This window comes from Schistocerca nitens, chromosome 11 (genome assembly GCF_023898315.1).
Source record: "Schistocerca nitens isolate TAMUIC-IGC-003100 chromosome 11, iqSchNite1.1, whole genome shotgun sequence".
Classification (NCBI taxonomy): domain Eukaryota; kingdom Metazoa; phylum Arthropoda; class Insecta; order Orthoptera; family Acrididae; genus Schistocerca; species Schistocerca nitens.
Window position 1 is genome coordinate 103,065,140 of NC_064624.1, and position 23,588 is coordinate 103,088,727.

At 43.5% G+C, this 23,588-nt stretch overlaps 1 protein-coding gene and 1 pseudogene across 2 annotated transcripts in view; both read left to right on the top strand.

Moving 5' to 3' along the window:
- Positions 1-23,588, top strand: part of LOC126213054 (speckle-type POZ protein-like) — a 121,680-nt gene that overhangs the window by 84,557 nt on the left and 13,535 nt on the right. Inside the window, exon 4 of one of the 2 annotated variants that reach the window (XM_049940625.1) lies at positions 16,178-16,300. The exons of the other annotated variant lie outside the window; for it this stretch is intronic. Within the exon in view, the coding sequence (XP_049796582.1) occupies positions 16,178-16,300 (123 nt within the window). The remainder of the gene's footprint in view (positions 1-16,177; positions 16,301-23,588) is intronic. 2 annotated transcript variants of the gene reach the window in all.
- Positions 15,807-15,924, top strand: LOC126214005 (5S ribosomal RNA; annotated as a pseudogene).

The window sequence follows — 23,588 nt, forward strand, 5'->3', positions numbered from 1 at the left end:
CCGGAGTGGCCGTGCGGTTCTAGGCGCTACAGTCTGGAACCGAGCGACCGCTACGGTCGCAGGTTCGAATCCTGCCTCGGGCATGGATGTGTGTGATGTCCTTAGGTTAGTTAGGTTTAATTAGTTCCAAGTTCTAGGGGACTGATGACCTCAGAAGTTAAGTCGCATAGTGCTCAGAGCCATTTGAACCATTTTGCAACCACCATATACATCCAGCAACATCCAAGATGGAATGAAAAGAAACACAACATACGGAAACTTTATCTTCAGCAAGCTGGGATGGAACCGGTGAAATCGCAGGTAGAAGAAAGAAGTGCCAATGCAAGAGGGTTATCTAACCAAATTGTTCAATCAATGGAGACTGTACTACAAAAGAAAATCAAAGAAGTGTCAACAGAAGCACGTCAGCCTCCTGCAGGGAAAGGTCGGTGCCATGTTTGTGTAAGAAAAGCTAAAACAAAGAAGCAGAAGTACTACAATCTAAGTAAACCAAAACAGTATTGTGGACAGTGTCATAAACATGTGTGTAACACACATTCAGAAAAAATTGTGAAGTGTGTCTCTTGCCTTGAAGTTGAGGACTCAGTCTATTGTATATGATCACATCTGTATTTTGTATTGCAATATGTCAATTTTTTATTCACTCAATCCAATATTTATAACAATTAACAACATTATTTAACCGATGCCTTAGTTAAAATAAATACATAAACCATTTTGAAAGTTGTAATTTTTCGTCAGTAAACTTATTTAATACCTGTGGGCTCGCCGAACGCCCCCCCCCCCCCCTTAGGCATCAAAGTTAGAAAAAAAGGCGTGGGCGCCCTAGGGTTAAGACGGCCGCCAGCCCTCAGGAGCTCAGTTCGTCAGCGCACCTGAGGATGGCGACATGCCTGATCGCCGAAATATTGGACACTGTGGACCGGCAGTACACCCGTGGACTGTTCGAGCTTATTCACTTTGTCAGAATAGCAACGTCGTCACTGATATGCTTTCACCTCGAATTTTAATCCCACTCCTACATTTACATCTACCTGATTACTCTGCTATTCAAAATAAAGTGTAGGTTCAATGAACCACCTTCAAGCTGCCTCTCTACCATTTATAGTATATTTTACTGCTCAGAAGAAGAAATTGTTTTTCCAACTGGTAATATTAAACTCGTTGTTACTGGACTAGTGTGTGTAGTGCTTCGACAATAGATACTAGTAGACTGGCCTTGCTGTGCAGAAGCTATAGGGCTGGTGTGGCTCCAACATAAACCACGTGATTGTTGGCAAAACGTGGCGGGATTTCAAATCAGCGGTCTGCCATCCTATGTTTGTATCGTATTTTTCCCACATTTCTCAGTTGACTGCCAAACGCTTCCAACAAAAATTACTTTTTTATTTGCGAAAAATTATGTCAGAACTACATTTGACCTGGATTTGTTCACAGTACCATTTATAAAATCTAACAAATACATCGAACGCTCCTCTGGTGGGCAGTGGGGCGAAATTACTATAAACTATCAATTAAAGTAAAATGTCGTTAGAATTCTTTTAAACAGTAAGAGTGGGCTCGTGTCAAAACTTTAAAAATGGCTCTGAGCACTATGGGACTCAACTGCTGTGGTCATAAGTCCCTCAAAACTTTAATCATTGGATTCGCCGCATTTTGTGCTCTAGTCACTTATAAAAGAAAATGGGATATGGGAATTATTTCAACTATAGGTGCCAAAATTAGGAGCAGGTCCAGTTTAGAGTATCAATTTTAGGTGCACTGCAAAGATTCAGTTCCTACCATTTTTACAAAAGTTTAAACTGTCAGTTTAAAAAAAAAATATTTTAGATGAAAGGCGAGACTTTGAAGTTTTAGAAAATAATTTTGGAGCCTACATTTATTTAATAGTATTAGAAGGTAGAAAAAAATTCTCTTCATGTGTCGGCTATAGGTGCTCTTACCTTCTTATAATTTCACTTGTATATACAAAAAGGCGCGTATGTGCAGATGGCTTAAAGTTTTTCCGTTTCAGGGCCTGTATTCAAAGCTGCCTCGGTTTTCATCCTTAGGGAACCTATGAGTAGGAACGAGAAACGATTATACTTACTTCTGTAACCGAATTATCACAGATACTTTCCAAAATGTAATATGAGTCTGACTTTACAGGCATCACTTTCAACACTTTAATTTACGTGATACTCTATTTCAGGTGTAAAAAACATATAAAAGTCACGTCAGCAGATTTCAATAAACGCATCTGCACTGTCATAGGAACACTTACACGTGAAATGTAATGCCATTTCCCCCGACAAAACACTGAGTACAGCCATAAGCGCAACACGAAACAACCATGTTTTGCCAACATTCACGTGGCTTTAGCCACGAAATTGACGTCAGGGCCAGTCTATTATATTTATGGTCGAAGGTGTAGTGTCTTTGTTTGTATGTCTGTGAAGGACACTATCTCTATCGGCGTCAACGATCCCAAAGCGTACGTAATTTCGTACACGCAGGCGAGTTACTCTCGTGGTGGAGAAGCAGCTGCCGACTCCGACGGTTGCCTGTAAAATTCTTAAAATATAAGAGAAAGAAAACTTCTATAGGAACTTCTAGAATTGGAACGCGGCCACCAAATGTTCGAAGTCCTATACAAGCTTGTAGAGCATAACAGTTCCTCACAGAACTCTTTGATAAAAATTAAATACGCGGAATTACCTTTAAAATGCAAGAGACTGTATTCTGGCCGTTACTAAACTCCACCGAGCGAGGTGGCGCAGTGGTTAGCACACTGGACTCGCATTCGGGAGGACGACGGTTCAATCCCGCGTCCGGCCATCCTGATTTAGGTTTTCCGTGATTTCCCTAAAATCGCTTCAGGCAAATGCCGGGATGCTTCCTTTGAAAGGGCACAGCCGACTTCCTTCCCCATTGTTCCCTAATCCGATGGGGCCGATGCCCTCGCTGTTTGGTCCCTTCCCCCGAATCAACCAAACCAACTAAACTCCACATTAACTTTACACACTGCTTGTAAATCTCAAAAACACAAATTATATAATATGGTGGCTAACAATGACTGTTTCATTGTGCACACTTCCTACACCTCCTCTCGTCATCGTGTCTCGCAACAAAGTCCAGTCACATTCCGATTCTCTTACTTTTCTCCGCTCGCTATGGAACAACGAAGAGTCAAGGAGTAAATACTTCGCTCGCGCAGGCGAAACGCACCTCCTCGCGAAATATAATCACTTTAGACCAATATAAATTGTAATGTCGATGGTCCAATCATTTCTCTCGGCTAGTAAGTGTCAAGGGATATCACATGCTCCACACTCGAACGGCGCGCAGGAATTGGGGGTACTTAAATTTTTCTGTGCGAGTCGCGACTTCCCTGGGGTCTAGTGAAGCCGAGGATACAACCCGTCGGCTTTGACCAATGACGTCATACATTAGTCATAGATAGTAATGTCTTGACTTCGAGGCATAGATATTAAAACAGTTCTGTGTTCCGGAATAGCGCCATTATTGTACGTTAAAATAATTATTCGTAATGATATTGAGGTAATTTGGAGTATTTGTTATTGTAGAACAATTTTTAGTGTCTTATTTTCGTTTATAGGAATGGATTTGTCTGTTTGTAGCTATGTAATTTTCGTTACTGTCGGTCTAGGCGAGCTTCGGTTATTCCTCAATATTCCGTGTGGGAAGTTCACTTTTCCATTTGCTTCTTTCACTGTTTCTGCCGATGAATCGCAGTCTTTGGTTTGGTCTACCCACAACACTATCTATGTGATCGTTCCATTTTAGGTTATTTGTAATTGTAATCCCTAACTGTTTAGTCGAATTTACAGCCTTCAAGTTTGTGTGACTTACCGCGTAATCGAAATTTAGCGGATTTCTTTTAGTACTCATGTACTTTTTAATTTACATTGGTTAACTGCAAATACCATTATTGGCACACTGAACGTACCATTTGTACTGTATCTTCCAAAATGAGCCAAAGCTGACGGCCATCAACCTCAATGCAAGCATGGCATCGGCGAACAAGATTCTGACACACACTGGCAAATATCTTCGGTGTAATTTTTTTTATTCCAGTCTTTGATCACAATATCAATTCTTTAGACGATGCCCGGTTTCAGTCCGTAATGACAATCCTCAGATCTACGATATACAAATATATACACCTAGCGAGCAGTGTGTCTTTCAACATAATACAGCAATACGTATCACAATATACTATCATGCAACCAGAGAAATGTACAGGTGTCTTTAATGTGAGTTGCTACTGCTGATTTGTTACATTTATCATTATTATTATGTATTATGTTAGATTAAAAATAAAATAAAAATGTTACTGGTAGCAGAAATTAGAAATAATTATCGAAAGCTCTCTCTCTTTCACAACCATGCCGGTCTTCGTCAAAATCACCGTTCTTGAAACATGGAAGCCATTTTCTGCAAAGTTCTGTCACTAACAGGCGTCTCACCATAGGTCTTACCCAGCCTTTTCTGAGCCTCAGCCGCAGATTCCTTCATATCAGAGCAGAAAATTAAAACCTCCTGCAGATGATGAGAATTGGTCTCGTAAGTTGACATGTTCAGCCGAGATGCAATCAAAAATCGACTAATATTTTGATGACGTTATGTTCTCAAATGCCTAAGCTTACTGTATGACACGGCCTACGACTTGCGCCACTGTTTTCCACTAATGGCGTCTACTGCAAAACGGCGGAAGCAGAGTTGTAGACCTAATAATTCCATCTCCTTATCCACTGGGGTCTCATAGACAAGTGTCTTGTTCCCTTTACAGCGTTTCAGCGGTGAAAGCTTTGCAACGTACTTCCCCATACACAAGGTGCGTGCCAGTGAAGTCAGCTAAAGCGTACCGGTGCTGCTCCACTGTATTGTTCTGTCCATCTCTGAACAGCTCTGAGTAATGAATGGGTTTGTTGTTGATTCACAGCACCTTCCGTCATGCGACAATATTAATACAAGACAGCAACCTTATGGACAGGTAAAGTAAACAAAATCGGGCTCATGAATTCCTAGAGTGCGCGTCATTTACGACGGCGGCCGAGTTTACGTTCGTTCTGCGCATCTGACGTCACAAAACAGTCAGCCAATGAACAGAGAACGACGTTGCCAGAGCTCGACTGCAGTGCAGAGCACGGACGAGTGTCTTCAGCTTTAGAAATGTCCAGTCATAAATAAAGTAATTGAACAAAAGCAATGTCTTGATAGCAGACTTTCATTTATAGAAAGTTTGGAAAAAGCATTCTTTATACCAATTGCTTCATATTCTATTAATTAATTAAACCAAACAAGCAATAATCCTCGTAATTCAGGCGATAGCAAGGAAAGGTGTTTGTATCATTCTCACGAACCGCTTTTTCGCAGTAAAGAACAGCGGTAATTGTTTATTTCCTATTGTACTTCGACGAAACGTGAATAATTCATATACCAACAGTGTTTGTCGGTATTTTGTGTGCTATTTTAAACTCCTTTGTAAGGCTTATTGAATGACGAGTTGCGTTAGCGTAACGGTTAAAGTGTTTGGCTGCTAAGTGCGAAGTTCTGAGTTCAAACCTTGTTTTTAGCTTAATATTTTCTTTATTTAAAAACAATTTCGAAGTGTTTTACTTCATGAATTTTATTCGTTTGAATGTAATTTTTTGAAATTTCTAGTAGCAACTAAAATCGACCATACGGAAAGTATACACTATGCACAATTACCTCTGCAAACTCTTCGAAATTTCGTGCAATGGTTTACTACATCTAATGCTGCACAATAACTGCGTTGAACATCGAAATGAAGTTAAGTCATTTATGGGGAGAAGGTATCAGTCAAGAAGATGTGTAAATATCAAATTTTTGGGCCACATAGTTTTTGTGAAATCGAATGATAAAGAGTGTCAAAGCAGTTTAAACACCATGTGTGTGTCTGCACAGGCGAGCAGTGCAGTGATGACAAAATCGCGCACAGCGCGGAATGCGGGCAGCGCGTCTCTGTAGCAGCGAAAGGCTTAATGCGGCCGTGGTGGCTTTACTTCATAAACTGCGCGCTCCCCCCTAAACCTAAGTTTGCGAACTATACTGTACTATAGCGCTGCTTCTCTTGACGCGTGCGTCGTGTGCAACTGGCAATGCAGCAATCTACCGCGTCTGGGCGGGCATGCGCAAGCCGCCAAGATAAGAGAATTAAACTATAGTAATAACGTTGTTTCCTTGCAGGAAATAAAGAATGTACGTGTAAATTAACAGCACAGCATGTGTAACCTTGTACGCATGTTAGTTGTAAATAAGATGGAAAACAATAACGCTAGACAAGGCGGTAGCCGGCCGTGGTGACCGAGCGGTTCTAGGCGCTTCAGTCCGGAACCGCGCGACTACTACGGTCGCAGGTTCGAATTCTGCCTCGGGCATGGATGTGTGTGATGTCCTTAGATTAGTTAGGTTTAAGTAGTTCTACGTTCTAGGGGACTGATGACCTCAGATGTTAAGTCCCATAGTGCTCAGAGCCATTTGAACAAGGCGGCAGAGAAGTTTGCTTCCATATATCCTTAAGCAGGCTTCTCCGATTCCAAGTCCCCTACCTCAAACTGTTCGGTGGAACATTATCTGTGTCCTGTTAGATATTCGCACGCTCTTACGGAAACACCTCGTATAAAAATTTACGAGGCTGTGCACAGTTTATTTTTCCGCTATTATTTTTTTTTTGAACCTTCATTTTCAAAAAATGAACTACTTGAAAAATGACTTAGCGATTCTGGCAGGAAGTTTGGAAGAAGCAGTCAAACAGATCAATATTCTGAATGAAACAGCAGAAAAAGCAGGACTGAAAATCTCCTTTGAAAAGACAGAGTACCTAACCAATGTAAAAGAGGCACCGAACAATATGATTACAAAGTATGGCCAGATAAAGAAGGTTTCTAATTTCAAATATTTAGGGGAAATCATCCAGCCCAATGCTTCAGATAAAGAAGGAAATAAAAAAGAACAAGAAAAATCGAAATGGCATTCCAGCTAACAAAGAATGTGTACAACAAGAAGTCAGTATCAATTAACGCAAAAATAAGGCACTACAACACTGTGATTAAGCCAGAGTGTCTGTATGCATCTGAATGTTTAGCAATGAACACTAACAAGGAAATGGAAGCTATAGCAAAAAAGGAGCGAAAAATCATTAGAAGAGTACTTGGGCCGAGGTTTGAGAATGGGACTTGGAAGCTTAGAAGTAATAAAGAAGTGTATGACAAAACTGAGAAAGTGGGAGATACTATGAGGAAGAGAAGAGTAAGCTTTTACGCCCATTTGAAAAGAATGAATGATGAAAGGCTGACAAAGAAAATATTCATGTTTTTTGACAAGAACCCCAGAACCCAAATTACCTGGTTCAAAGAAGTCAAAGCAGACTTTGAGGAGATGAGTATAGGAGAAGATGATATAACCAACAGAGTTAATGAGAGACAAAATTCAACATTTTGAAGGATTTGAAGTGAAGAAGAGAAGAACTGGAGGAACAGTGTGGACAGAAGACCGAAGGGAGCAGCACAGAGAGAGGATGAAGACATATTGGCAGAAGAGAAAAGAGGAGGAGCGCAATAGGAGAAATGTACATTGAAAAATAGTTGTTTAACGCGGTCCCTAGACGGCCCAAATCGGAATAAAAAAAATATCGTAATCGGTTGTTCAGACACTTGAAAGACGTTATGAGGATTGCATACACTCCAAACGACTCATATGTAGACGAAGTAGCCGAAAGGTACAATGCAAGTGGCATTAAATCATATTTTTATTTTTGTACTTTAGTTTGCTTTGCAGTTAGAATGAATAAAATGGACTTTCAGGAACTAAAGCTTGTTTTATAGACTATAGCAGGTGAGGAGGGTCGTGAATGAAGAGGCTCATCGGCTTTTTGTGTAATGCTGAAAGTTTGAGATTAATGGCCTTAGAATGAAGTTTACGTGGCCATTTGAACAATGTAACGTCACTTTTTAACGGCTGATCCTGCATAAAAGTAGTTTGACATTGACTTCAGGTTCAAAACGCACTGATCGCAGACTCTTTTTTGAATGTTTGAACCGGGCATCTTCAAATGCAGTACAGAATTCTAGCAAGAAGTGTGATATTAAATTGAGGCATTTGCAATACGACGAAATGAGTAGAAGAAAAATGACATTTAACGCATTCTCGTATCGCCTAATGGTTTTAAATACAAGTTCAGTTACTGTTGTTAATCAGTTAATAATTAATTAATTATCCTCTCACACACATGCAACACAACAACAGTTCGTCAGGCAATAACGGTGTCGCAACCCTGTTGTCGCCGAGATTGGCAGCAGTCACAGGACAGTCGACACGAAGTGTTCCGAATGCTTCCGACTTTTAACGATCAGTTCTTTAACGGGACGGCAGTCGGTTTGCCGCGCCCTTACTACAGTCTAATGGGGCTCTTAACACAATTCACATAGGTTACCAATTAACAATTAAAGAAAAATCAAAAGACGTTTATAGAATTTGTTCACCTTGAAAAAGCGTTCGACAGTGTAAAATGGTGCAAGATGTTCGAAATTCTGAGAAAAATAGCGGTAAGCTACAGGGAAGACGTAATATGCGATATATACAAGAGCCAAGCGGGAATAATAAGCTGGCTTCTCCGACCCTAGGTTCCCGAACTCAAATTGTTCAGTGGAGCATCCTCTATGTCGTGTTAAATTTTTGCACTCTGTTACGGAAACACCATGTATATGCTAGGCATTCATCTCCTAAAGTTAATCTTCTACTACTTTTCACGATATCTTATAAACTAAGCTTTAAGCTGTATGTCATGCTGAAGTTAATTTCATTTTTGAAATAAGTTTTATGAAACCCAAATTGGCGGAATAATCTCAGTTCATCATCTTCAACATGCGATGGGTTGTTCACGACAATGAAACAAGTTTGTACTCTACTGGCCATTAAAATTGCTACACCAAGAAGAAATGCAGATGAGAATCCGATATTCATTGGACAAATATATTATACTAGAACTGACATGTGATTACATTTCCACGCAATTCGGGTGCATATATCCTGAGAAATCAGTACCCACAACAACCACCTCTGGCCGTAATAACGGCCTTGATACGCCTGGGCATTGAGTCAAACAGAGCTCGGATGGCGTGTACAGGTACAGCTGCCCGTGCAGCTTCAACACGATACCACAGTGTACCTCGTGTACAGGTATAGCTGCCTATGCAGCTTCAACACGATACAACAGTTCATCAAGAGTAGTGACTGGCGTATTGTGACGAGCCAGTTGCTCGACCACCATTGACCAGACGTTTTCAATTGGTGAGAGATCTGGAGAATGTGCTGGCCAGAGCAGCAGTCGAACATTTTGTGTATGCAGATAGGCCCGTACAGGACCTGCAACGTGCGGTCGTGCATTATCCTGCTGAAATGTAGGGTTTCGCAGGGATCGAATGAAGGGTACAGCCACAGGTCGCAATATATCTGAAATGTAACGTCCACTGTTCAAAGTGCCGTCAGTGCGAACAAGAAGTGACAGAGACGTGTAACCGATGGCACCCCGTACCATCACGCCGGGTGATACGCCAGTATGGCGATGACGAATACACGCTTCCAATGTGCGTTCACCGCGATGTCGCCAAACACGGACGCGACCATCATGATGCTGTAAACAGAACCTGGATTCATCCGAAAAATCACATTTTGGCATTCGTGCAGCCAGGTTCGTCGTCGAGTACACCATCGCAGGCGCTCCTGGCTGTGATGCAGCGTCAAGGGTAATCGCAGCCACGGTCTCCGAGCTGATAGTCCGTGCTGCTGCAAACGTCGTCGAACTGTTCGTCCAGATGGTTGTTGTCTAGCAAACGTCCCCATCTGTTGGCTCAGGGATCGAGACGTGGCTGCACGATCCGTTACGGCCGTGCGAATAAGATGCCTGTCATCTCGACTGCTAGTGATACGAGGCCGTCGGGATCCAGCACGGCGTTCCGTATTACCCTCCTGAACCCAGCGATTCCATATTCTGCTAACAGTCATTGGATCTCGACCGACGCGAGCAGCAATGTCGCGATACGATAAACCGCAATCGCGATACGCTACAATCCGACCTTTATCAAAGTCGGAAACGTGATGGTACGCATTTCTCCTCCTTACAAGAGGCATCACAACAACGTTTCACCAGGCAACGCTGGTCAACTGCTGTTTGTGTATGAGATATCGGTTGGAAACTTTCCTCGTGTCAGCACGTTGTAGGTGTCGCCACCGGCGCCAACCTTGTGTGAATGCTCTGAAAAGCTAATCATTTGCAAATCACAGCATCTTCTTCCTGTCATCTTCGTGGTGTAGCAATTCTAATGGCCGGTAGTGTAACTATGCTGCGTTTGGGGCACTCCCTTTTTAGCCATCGCCATTTGTTAAGTGGCGCTCCCCCACCACTTTGTCCACATTGCGCCCAAGTTGTAACTGTCCACCACTTTCTGACGGAATGGCTTTTCTTTCCCCCCCCCCCCCCCCCCCCGTTTACGTTCTCGCTTGGGTTTGCAGTCTGAGGTATCTTCCATTTTAGCAAACTTCGCGCGGACTGACGACCGCGCATTACTTTTTATCTGTCGTAGTTATATGGCGAAGGCCATTTAATGTTTAGTTCTGGACCTTCGTTTCTGTATGGTGTATTCTATAGCCCTTCTCTCCACGTCCCTATTTAAGCTGTCCTCTTACGTCGGTAGGGAGTGACGTATTGTCGTTTCTTAAATACTCTGTTTTCGTGTCTTATAGTTTTGACTTGGGCGCGTACGACCCCAGTTTTTTGCGCGCTAAAACCAAAGAAACAAATAACATGTCTTCCTCGAACATATGTGCTTTGTATGTCAAACTTTTCAGAATCAAATGAACGTATTTTTGAAAAAGGAATTTTTTAAAAAAGTTTATGACGCCCTATAGATGCAGAGGTCGGGCGCTATTATCAATGTTTTGCCCCTCTTCTGAAATATCGTAAATCCGAGGCTGCGTACTGTAATGTTTTCGTAAGGTTTATTCTTACCGTGAATGCAGTATTCAGAGTCCGCCAGAAAAATGTATACACTTTTTGTCAGGCTTTGTCAAGATATCGATATTGTCGTTCGATTTGAGTTACCAGTGCCAGCCGGTGTGGCCGAGCGGTTCTAGGTGCTTCAGTCTTGAACCGCGCGACCGCTACGGTCGCAGGTTCGAATCCTGCTTCGGGCATGGATGTGTGTGATGTCCGTAGGTTAGTTAGGTTTAAGTAGTTCTAAGTTCTAGGCGACTGATGACCTCAGATGTTAAGTCCCAGAGCCATTTATTTTTGAGTTACCTGTGTGTTATATTATGGTCTTTGGCTCAACAGATGTTAGTACTCTCATCTCGGTATTGAGAAAACAAAATGGCTGGAGCCCGCTTGACATTCGAGCAACGAAAATGTATTGTGAAGTGATTTTTCAAGTTTAATAATGCCGTTGAAGTGCAACATCGGTGGAGGCGGGAGTTTGAAACAGAACCGCCAACCCACCCAACAATTAAATGCAGCATTGACCAGATCGAATTGTACGGAACGATTCGTGATATCCACAAAGGAAGACAGCGTACAGCTACAAGTCCTGCTTCGTCAGCTGTCGTGCTGGAAACGTTTGTTAATTCTGCAGAGAAGCCTGCTACGCAATGTGCACGTGAAGTGGGCGTTAACAGTAGAAGGGTACAAAGAATTTTGAAAGCTGAAAAGTGGAAAGTTTACATTCCACGATTACTGCACGCGATTAATGGTGACGATCCTGATAGCCTAGATGCAGTTTTGTCGAATGGTATCAGCAAATGGTAACTGATGACTAACAATTTGTGACAAAGGCAGTGTGGAGTGACAAGGCACAGTTTAAATTTAATAGAACCGTGAATCGGCATAACAGTGTGTACTGGGCACTGGAAAATCCGCACGTTTATGTGCATAAAGCGGTCAATGTGTGGTGTGGACTATCATCTAGGGTCCTAGTTGGACCCTTTTTCTTTGATGCTGCTGCCACTGGAGAAGTGTACCCGGAAGTGTTACGCGCACCAATTTTGCCAGGTACATGTGTGCTTTATGATGCTGATAAAGAGGTCTTCTACCAACAGGACGGGGTGCCACCACACTACCACCTAGCCGTACGAGCTTTCCTCGATGACAATTTTCTGAGGCATCGGACTGGACCAAGAGGGCCCATTGAGTTCCCTCCATGGTCGCCAGATCTAACACCTACAGACTTTTACTTGTGGGGAACTGTGAAAGATAACGTCTATCGACGTAAGCCACGCACCCTGGAGGAACTTCGCCAGGAGATTACAGCGATATGTGGACCTATCTCCACTGTAACACTGACTGGCATAGTTACGGCAACCGCTCGTCGTTCTGTTACGTGTGTAGTAGAGTTGTGGCGATTCGTGAATGAGTCGTTCATTTGAACGACTCTAAATAAAGAATCGTAAGAATCAAATCGTGATACGGACGAATCGTCGTTCAAAAGAGTCGTAAGAACGATTGCGTGTTTCCGAGTCTTGACGATTCCAAGTTCCAACGATTCGTCGATTCTTAGTACGCTATGCTTCGAAGGCAACTTCCGAATCATGCCGAATCGTACCGAATGATTACGACCGCCAGGTGGCAGTCAAGTGGCCTAGTGGAGGATGCGTGTGAGCAAAGGAAGCTCGGAACGAACAAACGAAGTTTGTGGGCCGTAATATTACTCGTGAAAACCAAGCTGACACTTGGCGGTGGCTGACGGGAACGAGCGTAAAGGCATTTCCCATTTACTATCCCCATATAGTGCACATGCGCGGATTCGTATCATCCTACCTTTTTTTCTGTGCTCTTTCCAATTCCACAGCACCTTATATTTCACAATAAAGCAACTGTCAGCCCTCACACACTGCAAATTTAGCTTAACCTTTGTTTCGTCGAAATACAAAGCATAGGAATTTTGGTTTTAATTTGTCTGAGAAATTGCTTCTGCCACTACTATTTATGTGAGAAGACGACATACTTCTAAAGTGTAGGATACAATCGTATACAGCGACATTACTTCACTGCTAATTTGATAATTCTGTTAGTTCCACCAGTGCCGCCACTAAATGGCTGTCGCACTAGACCAATATTACAGAGCCTATATAGAGAGAATGTAGGCTCACTCTAACCAATACCTTTCTTGGCAGTGTAATACCGTCTTTAAACAAAATCTTTTTAATTAGTTAATAATTTCAAGTTCGAGTTTTCGAATGTTATCGTGTTCAGATTTATATTAAATTTTAGTGAACTAATGTTGCTGTATACGATTGAATCCTATTGTTTAGAAGTATGTCGTCTTCTCACGTAAATAGTAGTGACAGCGTCACGTTCTCAGACAAATTAAAAGCAAAATACCTGTGCTTTGTATTTAGAAGAAATGTGCTGTGTGGGAGGGCTGTCAGCTGCGTTATGAATTACAAGGGTGATGTGGACTTGGAAAGACATCTTAGCACAGAAAAACTTAGGATGATATGAGCCAAACCACGTCTGCCTCACTGCTAGATTTTGTTACTATAAAACAGTCTGTAGTTAGATACGTTCAAGCCACACAACCAAACTGGCATACCACGTAATTTTGCACCACCTTCCGCACAAATCGACTCCTCTTTCCTAGCATACTGAAATAAAACAATAGATGCAATCAAATCAAACGTGACCTTTCAACAATTAAGGCATTACACGTATAAATCGAGAATCACACTTGTAAAGTCATATGCACCTCATAAATAAACTATTTCTGGCAGTTCGATTCTAACTCCATTGACAATGTGCTGCCATCTGTGAGTACGATGTAGAGCTTTTTGCATTCCGTAAGAATCGTGCCATCACAGACTAGAATGAATCGTGAACGAATCGTAGGAATCGATTCGCTATGTGAGATTGAATCGTAGGAATCGAATCGGGAAAAAGAATCGTGTTGCCCAACTCTAGTGTGTAGCCGCCAAAGGTGAACATTTTGAGCATTTAAAGTAACCATGTGATAAACTGAAGGTTGTTCAACATGAGTGATCTATTATAAGCACTCCGTCTTCAGGCCACGAGTGGCCTACCGGGACCATCCGACCGCCGTGTCATCCCCAGTGGAGGAGGTGGATAGGAGGGGCGTCGGGTCAGCACACCGCTCTCCAGGCCGTGATGATGGTTTTCTTTGACCGAAGCCGCTACTATTCGGTCGAGTAGCTCCTCAATTGGCATCACGAGGCTGAGTGCACCCCGAAAAATGGCAACAGCGCATGGCGGCGTGGATGGTCACCCATCCAAGTGCCGGCCACGCCCGACAGCACTTCGGTGATCTACTGCGGCAAGGCCGTTGCCGGTGTGATCTGTTATTACACGTAAAATAAACATATAAGAAATCATTTTCGTTCCTTACAGTGTGTATTCATTTTTCTGGTGGACTCTGTAGAGGTTTGTAATGATAATTTGCGTACACCCTGTGTTATTCTGTGGTGTGACTTGAAACGTCCCCTTTTAACAATTTATACATGACTGTGCTTAAACTGACACACAATATTTTTAGCGCAACGCAATCTGATTATCAAAGATCCCTGCAAAAGAATGGGCCTGAGTAACATTAAACTATACCTTTCACAAATCACTTACCTCACAAAAATCTTCGCTACTCGAACTACTGCAATACAGCGAGCGCCACTACTGCCAGCTAAATAAAACATTCAAACTACGGAAGGCACTAACTACTGATAGGGATAGTTAGCAAATGAAAGATTTTGATAGAGAACAAATGATGTATTTACCTTAATAGTCATAATATATATAGCAGTTCATGACAAATTACAAAACTCCGCCATCTCTCTCCCCACATCCACCACTGCTGGCGGCTCACCTCCAACTGCGCAACGCTACGCGCTGTTCACATCCAGCTGCCGCTGCCCAACACTACAATGGCGGACAACAATGCAAACTAGACACAGACTGCACACAGCACAGCCAGTGATTTTTATACAGAGGTGGCGTTAGCAATCAAAAAACCTAAACAGCCTACTTACATAGCCCCCATGCTCACCACAAAAAAATTTACAAATTGTTTTGGGCAGTGGCCAATAATGATTTGATAAAATTTTTTATAATTACAATAACAAAGATATCAAATGCACACTATGTAAGTAGGCTGTTTAGGTTTTTTGATTGGTAACGCCACCTCTGTATAAAAATCACTGGCTGTGCTGTGTGCAGTCTGTGTCTAGTTTGCATTGTTGTCTGCCATTGTAGTGTTGGGCAGCGGCAGCTGGATGTGAACAGCGCGTAGCGTTGCGCAGTTGGAGGTGAGCCGCCAGCAGTGGTGGATGTGGGGAGAGAGATGGCGGAGTTTTGTAATTTGTCATGAACTGCTATATATATTACGACTATTAAGGTAAATACATTGTTTGTTCTCTATTAATATCTTTCATTTGCTAACTATCCCTATCAGTAGTTAGTGCCTTCCGTAGTTTGAATCTTTTATTTAGCTGGCAGTAGTGGCGCTCGCTGTATTGCAGTAGTTCGAGTAATGAAGATTTTTGTGAGGTGAGTGATTTGTGAAAGGTATAGTTTAATGTTACTCAGGGCCATTCTTTTGCAGGGATCTTTGATAGTCAGATTGCGTTGCGCTAAAAATATTGTGTGTCAGTTTAAGCACAGTCATGTATAAATTGTTAAAAGGGGACGTTTCAGACTGAACAGTCTTTGAAGGCGCCTTTTTTTTTTTTTTTTTTTTTTTTTTTTTTTTTTTTTTTTTTTTTTTTTTTGAAGCAGTGTAGGTCTGTCTGCCAACGGCCTTACCGCAGTGGTAACACCGGTTCCCGTCAGATCACCGAAGTTAAGCGCTGTCGGGCTGGGCTCGCACTCGGATGGGTGACCGTCCGGTCTGCCGAGCGTTGTTGGCGAGTGGGGTGCACTCAGCCCTCGTGAGGCAAACTGAGGAGCTACTTGAGTGAGAGGTAGCGGCTCCGGTCTCGTAAACTGACATACGGCCTGGATAGTTGTGTGCTGACCGTATGCCCACATACTCATCCGGTGACGCCTGTGGTCTGAGGATGACACGGCGGCCGGTCGGTACCGACGGGCCTTCAGAGGCCTGTTTTAGTTCTTAGTAGTTGAGCCTGCCAGGGGGTGTTTAGCAGAGGTTGGGTGTTGCAGTTCCAGATGCGGGGGCGGGCAGCGGCGACTCCGGCGGCTCGGGAGCAGCGGCCGGCGCCGCCCTGGTGCTGGGGGTGCAGGCGCTCTGCCTGCTGGTCTGCAAGTGGGGGGCTCGTCGCCACAGTGAGTGTGCTGCTGCGCTCACGCACGCCGCACCTGCCAAAATACTACGTACCCGTTCATTCGAGATGCCCACAGCACAGGCAGTCTTACGCACCTTCAGTCATCCATCACCGTATCGTGGATTTTATCAGTGATTTCTGCAGTCGTAACCTCCACAGGGCGTCCAGAACGCTCAGCATCACTTGTGCCCATATGGCCACTCCGAAAATACTGAAACCACTTATAAACAGAGGATGACAGACTAAAGGCCGAAATACTAAATGTCTTTTTCCAAAACTCTTTCACAGAGGTAGACTGCACTGTAGTTCCTTCTATAGATTGTCGCACAGATGACAAAATACTGGATATCGAAATAGACGACAGAGGGATAGAGAAACAATTAAAATCGCTCAAAAGAGGAAAGGCCGCTGGACCTGATGGGATACCAGTTCGATTTCAGACAGAGTACGCGAAGGAACTTGCCCCCCTTCTTGCAGCGGTGTACCGTAGGTCTCTAGAAGAGCGTAGCGTTCCAAGGGATTGGAAAAGGGCACAGGTCATCCCCGTTTTGAAGAAGGGACGTCGAACAGATATGTAGAACTATAGACCTATATCTCTAACGTCGATCAGTTGTAGAATTTTGGTACACGTATTATGTTCGAGTATAATGACTTTTCTGGAGACTAGAAATCTACACCGTAGGAATCAGCACGGGTTCCGAAAAAGACTGCGTGTGAAACCCAGCTCGCGCTATTCGTCCACGAGAGTCAGAGGGCCATAGACACGGGTTTCCAGGTGGATGCCGTGTTTCTCGACTTCCGCAAGGCGTTCGATACAGTTCCCCACAGTCGTTTAATGAACAAAGTAAGAGCATATGGACTATCAGACCAATTGTGTGATTGGATTGAAGAGTTCCTAGATCACACGACGCAGCATCTCATTCTCAATGGAGAGAAGTCTTCCGAAGTAAGAGTGATTTCAGGTGTGCCGCAGGGGAGTGTCGTAGGTCCGTTGCTATTCACATTATACATAAATGACCTTGAGGATGACATCGGAAGTTCACTGACGCTTTTTGCGAATGATACTGTGGTATATCGAGAGGTTGTAACAATGGAAAATTGTACCGAAATCCAGGAGGATCTGCAGCGAATTGACGCATGGTGCAGGGAATGGCTCAAAAATGGTTCAAATGGCTCTGAGCACTATGGGACTCAACTGCTGTGGTCATAAGTCCCCTAGAACTTAGAACTACTTAAACCTAACTAACCTAAGGACAGCACACAACACCCAGCCATCACGAGGCAGAGAAAATCCCTGACCCCGCCGGGAATCGAACCCAGGGAATGGCAATTCAATCTCAATGTAGACAAGTGTAATGTACTGCGAATACATAGAAAGAAAGATCCCTTATCATTTAGCTACAATATAGCAGGTCAGCAACTGGAAGCAGTTAATTCCATAAATTATCTGGGAGTATGCATTAGGAGTGATTTAAAATGGAAAGATCATATAAAGTTGATCGTCGGTAAAGCAGATGCCAGACTGAGATTCATTGGAAGAATCCTAAGGAAATGCAATCCGAAAACAAAGGAAGTAGGTTACAGTACGCTTGTTTGCCCACTGCTTGAATACTGCTGAGCAGTGTGGGATCGTACCAGATACGGTTGATAGAAGAGATAGAGAAGATCCAATGGAGAACAGCGCGCTTCGTTACAGGATCATTTAGTAATCGCGAAAGCGTTACGGAGATGATAGATAAACTCCAGTGGAAGACTCTGCAGGAGAGACGCTCAGTAGCTCGGTGCGGGCTTTGTTGAAGTTTCGAGAACATACCTTCACCGAGGAGTCGAGCAGTATATTGCTCTCTCCTACGTATATCTCGCGAAGAGACCATGAGGAGAAAATCGGAGCGATTAGAGCCCACACAGAGGCATACCGACAATCTTTCTTCCCACGAACAATACGAGACTGGAATGGAAGGGAGAACCGATATACTCAAGGTACCCTCCGCCATACACCGTCAGGTAGCTTGCGTAGTATGGATGTAGATGTAGATGTAGATAAACTGTTCTAATGGAAGGTGCAGACTCACCGTAATGTTTAGCAAGCTTCTCTATAGTCTCCTGAGGCGTTTTGCCTTTCATAATGTTTAATCAACACAGGAAACTCTTTTTCGTCCATTTTTTGACAATCACTCGACTTCCTTGATTTACACGAATGCCAAACACAAAGAACTGGACCAATATGGCTGAAACTTGGTGCGCGTTCTTTCCAAAGATGCTACCAGCTAAACATGACGTCGATATGCGCCGGAGTTGCCATCTCTCGGACTTTGCACAGACTTTTACTTTGCACAGACTTTTCAAACGGCCCTCGTGTGTGTATCCAGTACCGAATATGAGAGAAAGCCCCCAAGACGTGGGGCAAATTAAGTACTTTCCCATTCTAGATGTATAGAGTGGCTCACATCAGCTGGAAATATCATCAGAGGACCAGCCAAAAACTGCATTTACACTTCCTTCTGGGCACTAGCAGCATAGTGGATGCTGTTTGATTTTTTAAAAAAATGAGCCAACCGCGTTACAAAATTTGTTGGATGGAATTTTGAAGATATTAAAGTCGAATCAATGTATTGCTTGTCTAGACAATATTATTGTGTTTGCGAAAGATATGAAAGAGCAAATACAACTGCTGAGGAAGTTTTTAAAGAAATTACACACAGAACAACTAACCCTTGGCGTAGAGAGGCATCATATTGCACTGTGAGATGTAATTTGGGCCTGTAATCATCCAAGATGGAGTATGAATGGATCCAACATTGGTGAATGCTGTATAGAGTTTTACAACGCCTAGACAGGCAGGGGATTTCAGTCGTTTTTGGGGTTAGCAAATTGCTGTAGGAAATTTGTCCCAGGGTTTGCAGAAACACTTCTTCACTTATTAAAGAAAGTGGTAAATTTTCATTGGACATTGGAGTGCGTAAATGCATTTCAAAAACGGATGGAATTCCTGATATTGTAGTATTAGTATCTCCAGATTATGCAAGAGAGTTCATGTTGCTATGTGAAGCTAGTAATCATACACTGGGTTGTATTTTCAGTCAAGAAGCAGAGCCAAGGGACCTTAAGTTACTCACACTTAGTGATTATAGAACAAAGCAGGGAGGAACTGTTCTGAGCCTCACATATGCCAGGACTCTTCTTCTATTATCCTTATGCGAAAGGTTTAATGCGATAATGGATGGCACAGCGTAGAAGTGGTTATTGGGGTCCGCCTAGTGGACTTACACTTTAGGAACTGAAACTGGGCGGTTTTGATTTTTGAGTAATCCATAAACTTTGTAATGTAGATGACCTTAGTAGGAAGACTGGACTGGTACAGACAGTACGTGGTACTATTGTGAAGTGGCGAAGAACACAAGCTGCTGATGGGGGCTGCAAACTACACTCCTGGAAATGGAAAAAAGAACACATTGACACCGGTGTGTCAGACCCACCATACTTGCTCCGGACACTGCGAGAGGGCTGTACAAGCAATGATCACACGCACGGCACAGCGGACACACCAGGAACCGCGGTGTTGGCCGTCGAATGGCGCTAGCTGCGCAGCATTTGTGCACCGCCGCCGTCAGTGTCAGCCAGTTTGCCGTGGCATACGGAGCTCCATCGCAGTCTTTAACACTGGTAGCATGCCGCGACAGCGTGGACGTGAACCGTATGTGCAGTTGACGGACTTTGAGCGAGGGCGTATAGTGGGCATGCGGGAGGCCGGGTGGACGTACCGCCGAATTGCTCAACACGTGGGGCGTGAGGTCTCAACAGTACATCGATGTTGTCGCCAGTGGTCGGCGGAAGGTGCACGTGCCCGTCGACCTGGGACCGGACCGCAGCGACGCACGGATGCACGCCAAGACCGTAGGATCCTACGCAGTGCCGTAGGGGACCGCACCGCCACTTCCCAGCAAATTAGGGACACTGTTGCTCCTGGGGTATCGGCGAGGACCATTCGCAACCGTCTCCATGAAGCTGGGCTACGGTCCCGCACACCGTTAGGCCGTCTTCCGCTCGCGCCCCAACATCGTGCAGCCCGCCTCCAGTGGTGTCGCGACAGGCGTGAATGGAGGGACGAATGGAGACGTGTCGTCTTCAGCGATGAGAGTCGCTTCTGCCTCGGTGCCAATGATGGTCGTATGCGTGTTTGGCGCCGTGCAGGTGAGCGCCACAATCAGGACTGCATACGACCGAGGCACACAGGGCCAACACCCGGCATCACGGTGTGGGGAGCGATCTCCTACACTGGCCGTACACCACTGGTGATCGTCGTGGGGACACTGAATAGTGCACGGTACATCCAAACCGTCATCGAACCCATCGTTCTACCATTCCTAGACCGGCAAGGGAACTTGCTGTTCCAACGGGACAATGCACGTCCGCATGTATCCCGTGCCACCCAACGTGCTCTAGAAGGTGTAAGTCAACTACCCTGGCCAGCAAGATCTCCGGATCTGTCCCCCATTGAGCATGTTTGGGACGGGATGAAGCGTCGTCTCACGCGGTCTGCACGTCCAGCACAAACGCTGGTCCAACTGAGGCGCCAGGTGGAAATGGCATGGCAAGCCGTTCCACAGGACTACATCCAGCATCTCTATGATCGTCTCCATGGGAGAATAGCAGCCTGCATTGCTGCGAACGGTGGATATACACTGTACTAGTGCCGACATTGTGCATGCTCTGTTGCCTGTGTCTATGTGCCTGTGGTTTTGTCAGTGTGATCATGTGATGTATCTGACCCCAGGAATGTGTCAATAAAGTTTCCCCTTCCTGGGACAATGAATTCACGGTGTTCTTATTTGAATTTCCAGAAGTGTATTTGAAATGCAACCACAGTTCATCATACACAATGACTGCTATGCAAGACAACAAATCTTTGGCCTCCAGTTGTGGTTCCTATTATGCTGCAAGATAAAGCGTTCTGACAGGCATATGATCACGTGTCATCTGATAATTGTGTGAATAGAACCACAGAGTGAAGAGTAGTCGAACATTATCGGTGGAGTTCATGTGGGCCACATGTAGGATAGTATTTTAAGAACCGTGTGCCATGAACCCAGCTGGTGGAGTTAAACGACCTCTGTGTTCTGCTGCAGAGGTTACAGAAGCTACTAAGCCTTTTTAAACGATTGGAATGGGCATGTCTGGGTCTTTTAGACAGACGCCCATAGGGCACAGCTATGTTCTGACCATAACAGATTATTTCTCATGGTGAATCCGGATGGGCGTTACTGTGAAATGGCAAGTTGACATGGTGGCATGTACATTAGAAAATAATTGATTAGTGTGCTGGCAACAGCAATCGCATATCAGGACGCCAACTTTGTCAGAATTGATGAAGCAGTTGCGCCATTCGTTAGATATTCAAAAATTGAGAAAAAGTCAGTTACATCCACAGTCTAATTGAAGAATGAACCATGGTAAGCTGATGTGTGATTTGTCATCACAATCACTGGGCTAATTTATTCCCATATGTAGTCATGGCTTAAAATTCTAAAACACATTAAAGTGTAAGCCTATCGGTATATGAGTTCGTATATGGTCAAAAAAATCTACCACCATGTAATCAAACCTAATGTGGGAAAACAGTGAGTTAATGAGAAACTTAGTGAAAAAGTTGAGACATGGAAAAGAGCGCAAAAAGACAAGGATCTTAAACATCATGAGAGAGTGGGGCAGTACAAATCTAAGCAACCATCGTGTGGTGTGGGTCAGTGAATAATGATCACAAGTCCATTCACCTGAAGGGTGTGGACTGATGGATTATTTATTCAGTATTTGGGAATATTTGTATTTTTTGTTGTGTATTTTTGCTTTTTGTTTTGTTTCATGCTATAGCTGACGTGTTGCAAATAATTGTGTGTCTAGGAAGGGCACATTATAATCTGTGCATTATGGTAGGGAGTGTGGAAGTGGTTTTTTGGGATGCACGTCCACAGTGATCCATACATGTAAACGAAACTATTTTTTGGAGGAACAGGAGTGGGATAGTGCCCATGGGACATCCTTGTGCAGCAAGCCTATTTCCAGAAGGTGCGTCCATTCTGAGTATATTCTGTAAATGACCCAGTAGTGGTTATCACGAATCGTTATAACTAGGGGCGACCTAAGGTTAGCAGCAGCTGTAGGGTAGTGCTATGTTGATAAACAGTATGACTTTTGACATTTGAGGGACCAACATGCCGACTCCCAGCAACTACAGCAGTGGCTAAGATTCTGAATATGATATACCCACTACTTTACTTGACTGACAAACCCTATTCTACCAGACTAAAACTTAAGGGGCTCCGGAACGCCCTGTACTTGCAATGTTAAAATAACGCTTATAAATTACATCTTTCCTCACAAAGTATTTGAGGTAGGAAGTTGAACTTTTTACAGATTATTTATTGGAATATGGACTACAACTTAACACAGGGATTTTACAAAATTTTAGTTCAGTTATTAAAGATGATTTTTTTTCAATTTTAATGAAAATTCACAACATTTTTTTGCAATTTTTTATTTATATATTCAAAAATATACAGTTTTTTGGAAAAAGGCTGTGTTAAATTATGCAGAAGGTACTGTGTAACATTTACTGAAAGTTTGAAACAAATATGTTTGGAAGATCCTTAGAAAACATGTAATTAGTATGAGAAAATAAAAGTTTTGGGAATCGAGCGACAAAGATTGGATTAACTTTTTAGTGCATTCCAGGTCCACAGGATGGATTATCTTCATCCTCTGCAAACTCCTCCTCCAGCTTCCTCTTGTTCCTCCTCCTGTTTTCTCTTGCTTGTATTTCTAGACTCTTTACAGCCCTGTCTGCAGCCCGAAGGCGTTCCTTGTCTAAAGCAAGCATCGCTCGTACCATGTTAGAACCTATCTTCATTCCCATATTTCTAAATACCTTGCACCTTACAATGTTGCCATCATTGGAAGTCGCAACAGCATCATACACACCAAAGTGAAGTGTTTCTATTCCAACAAATACAGTCTTGGGGATTCTCGACCATATAACACTATTTACACTTTCATTGGGGTTTTGAGTTTTTCCGTGAATACACTTTTTCAACAGTTCAGGTGCTGCTAAGTCTCTGAAAATAGGTTTTATCACCTCCATTATTGCATGAGGCAGACTATGCTTATGAGTGTACACTTCACCAGTTAGCAATCCTTTGTTATATTTACACCAACTGTCTTCTTCTTTGGGACACACGCTATGTTGGGGATTTTCATCGTCTTTATTGTTTACAGTAATAACACATACCTTTGGC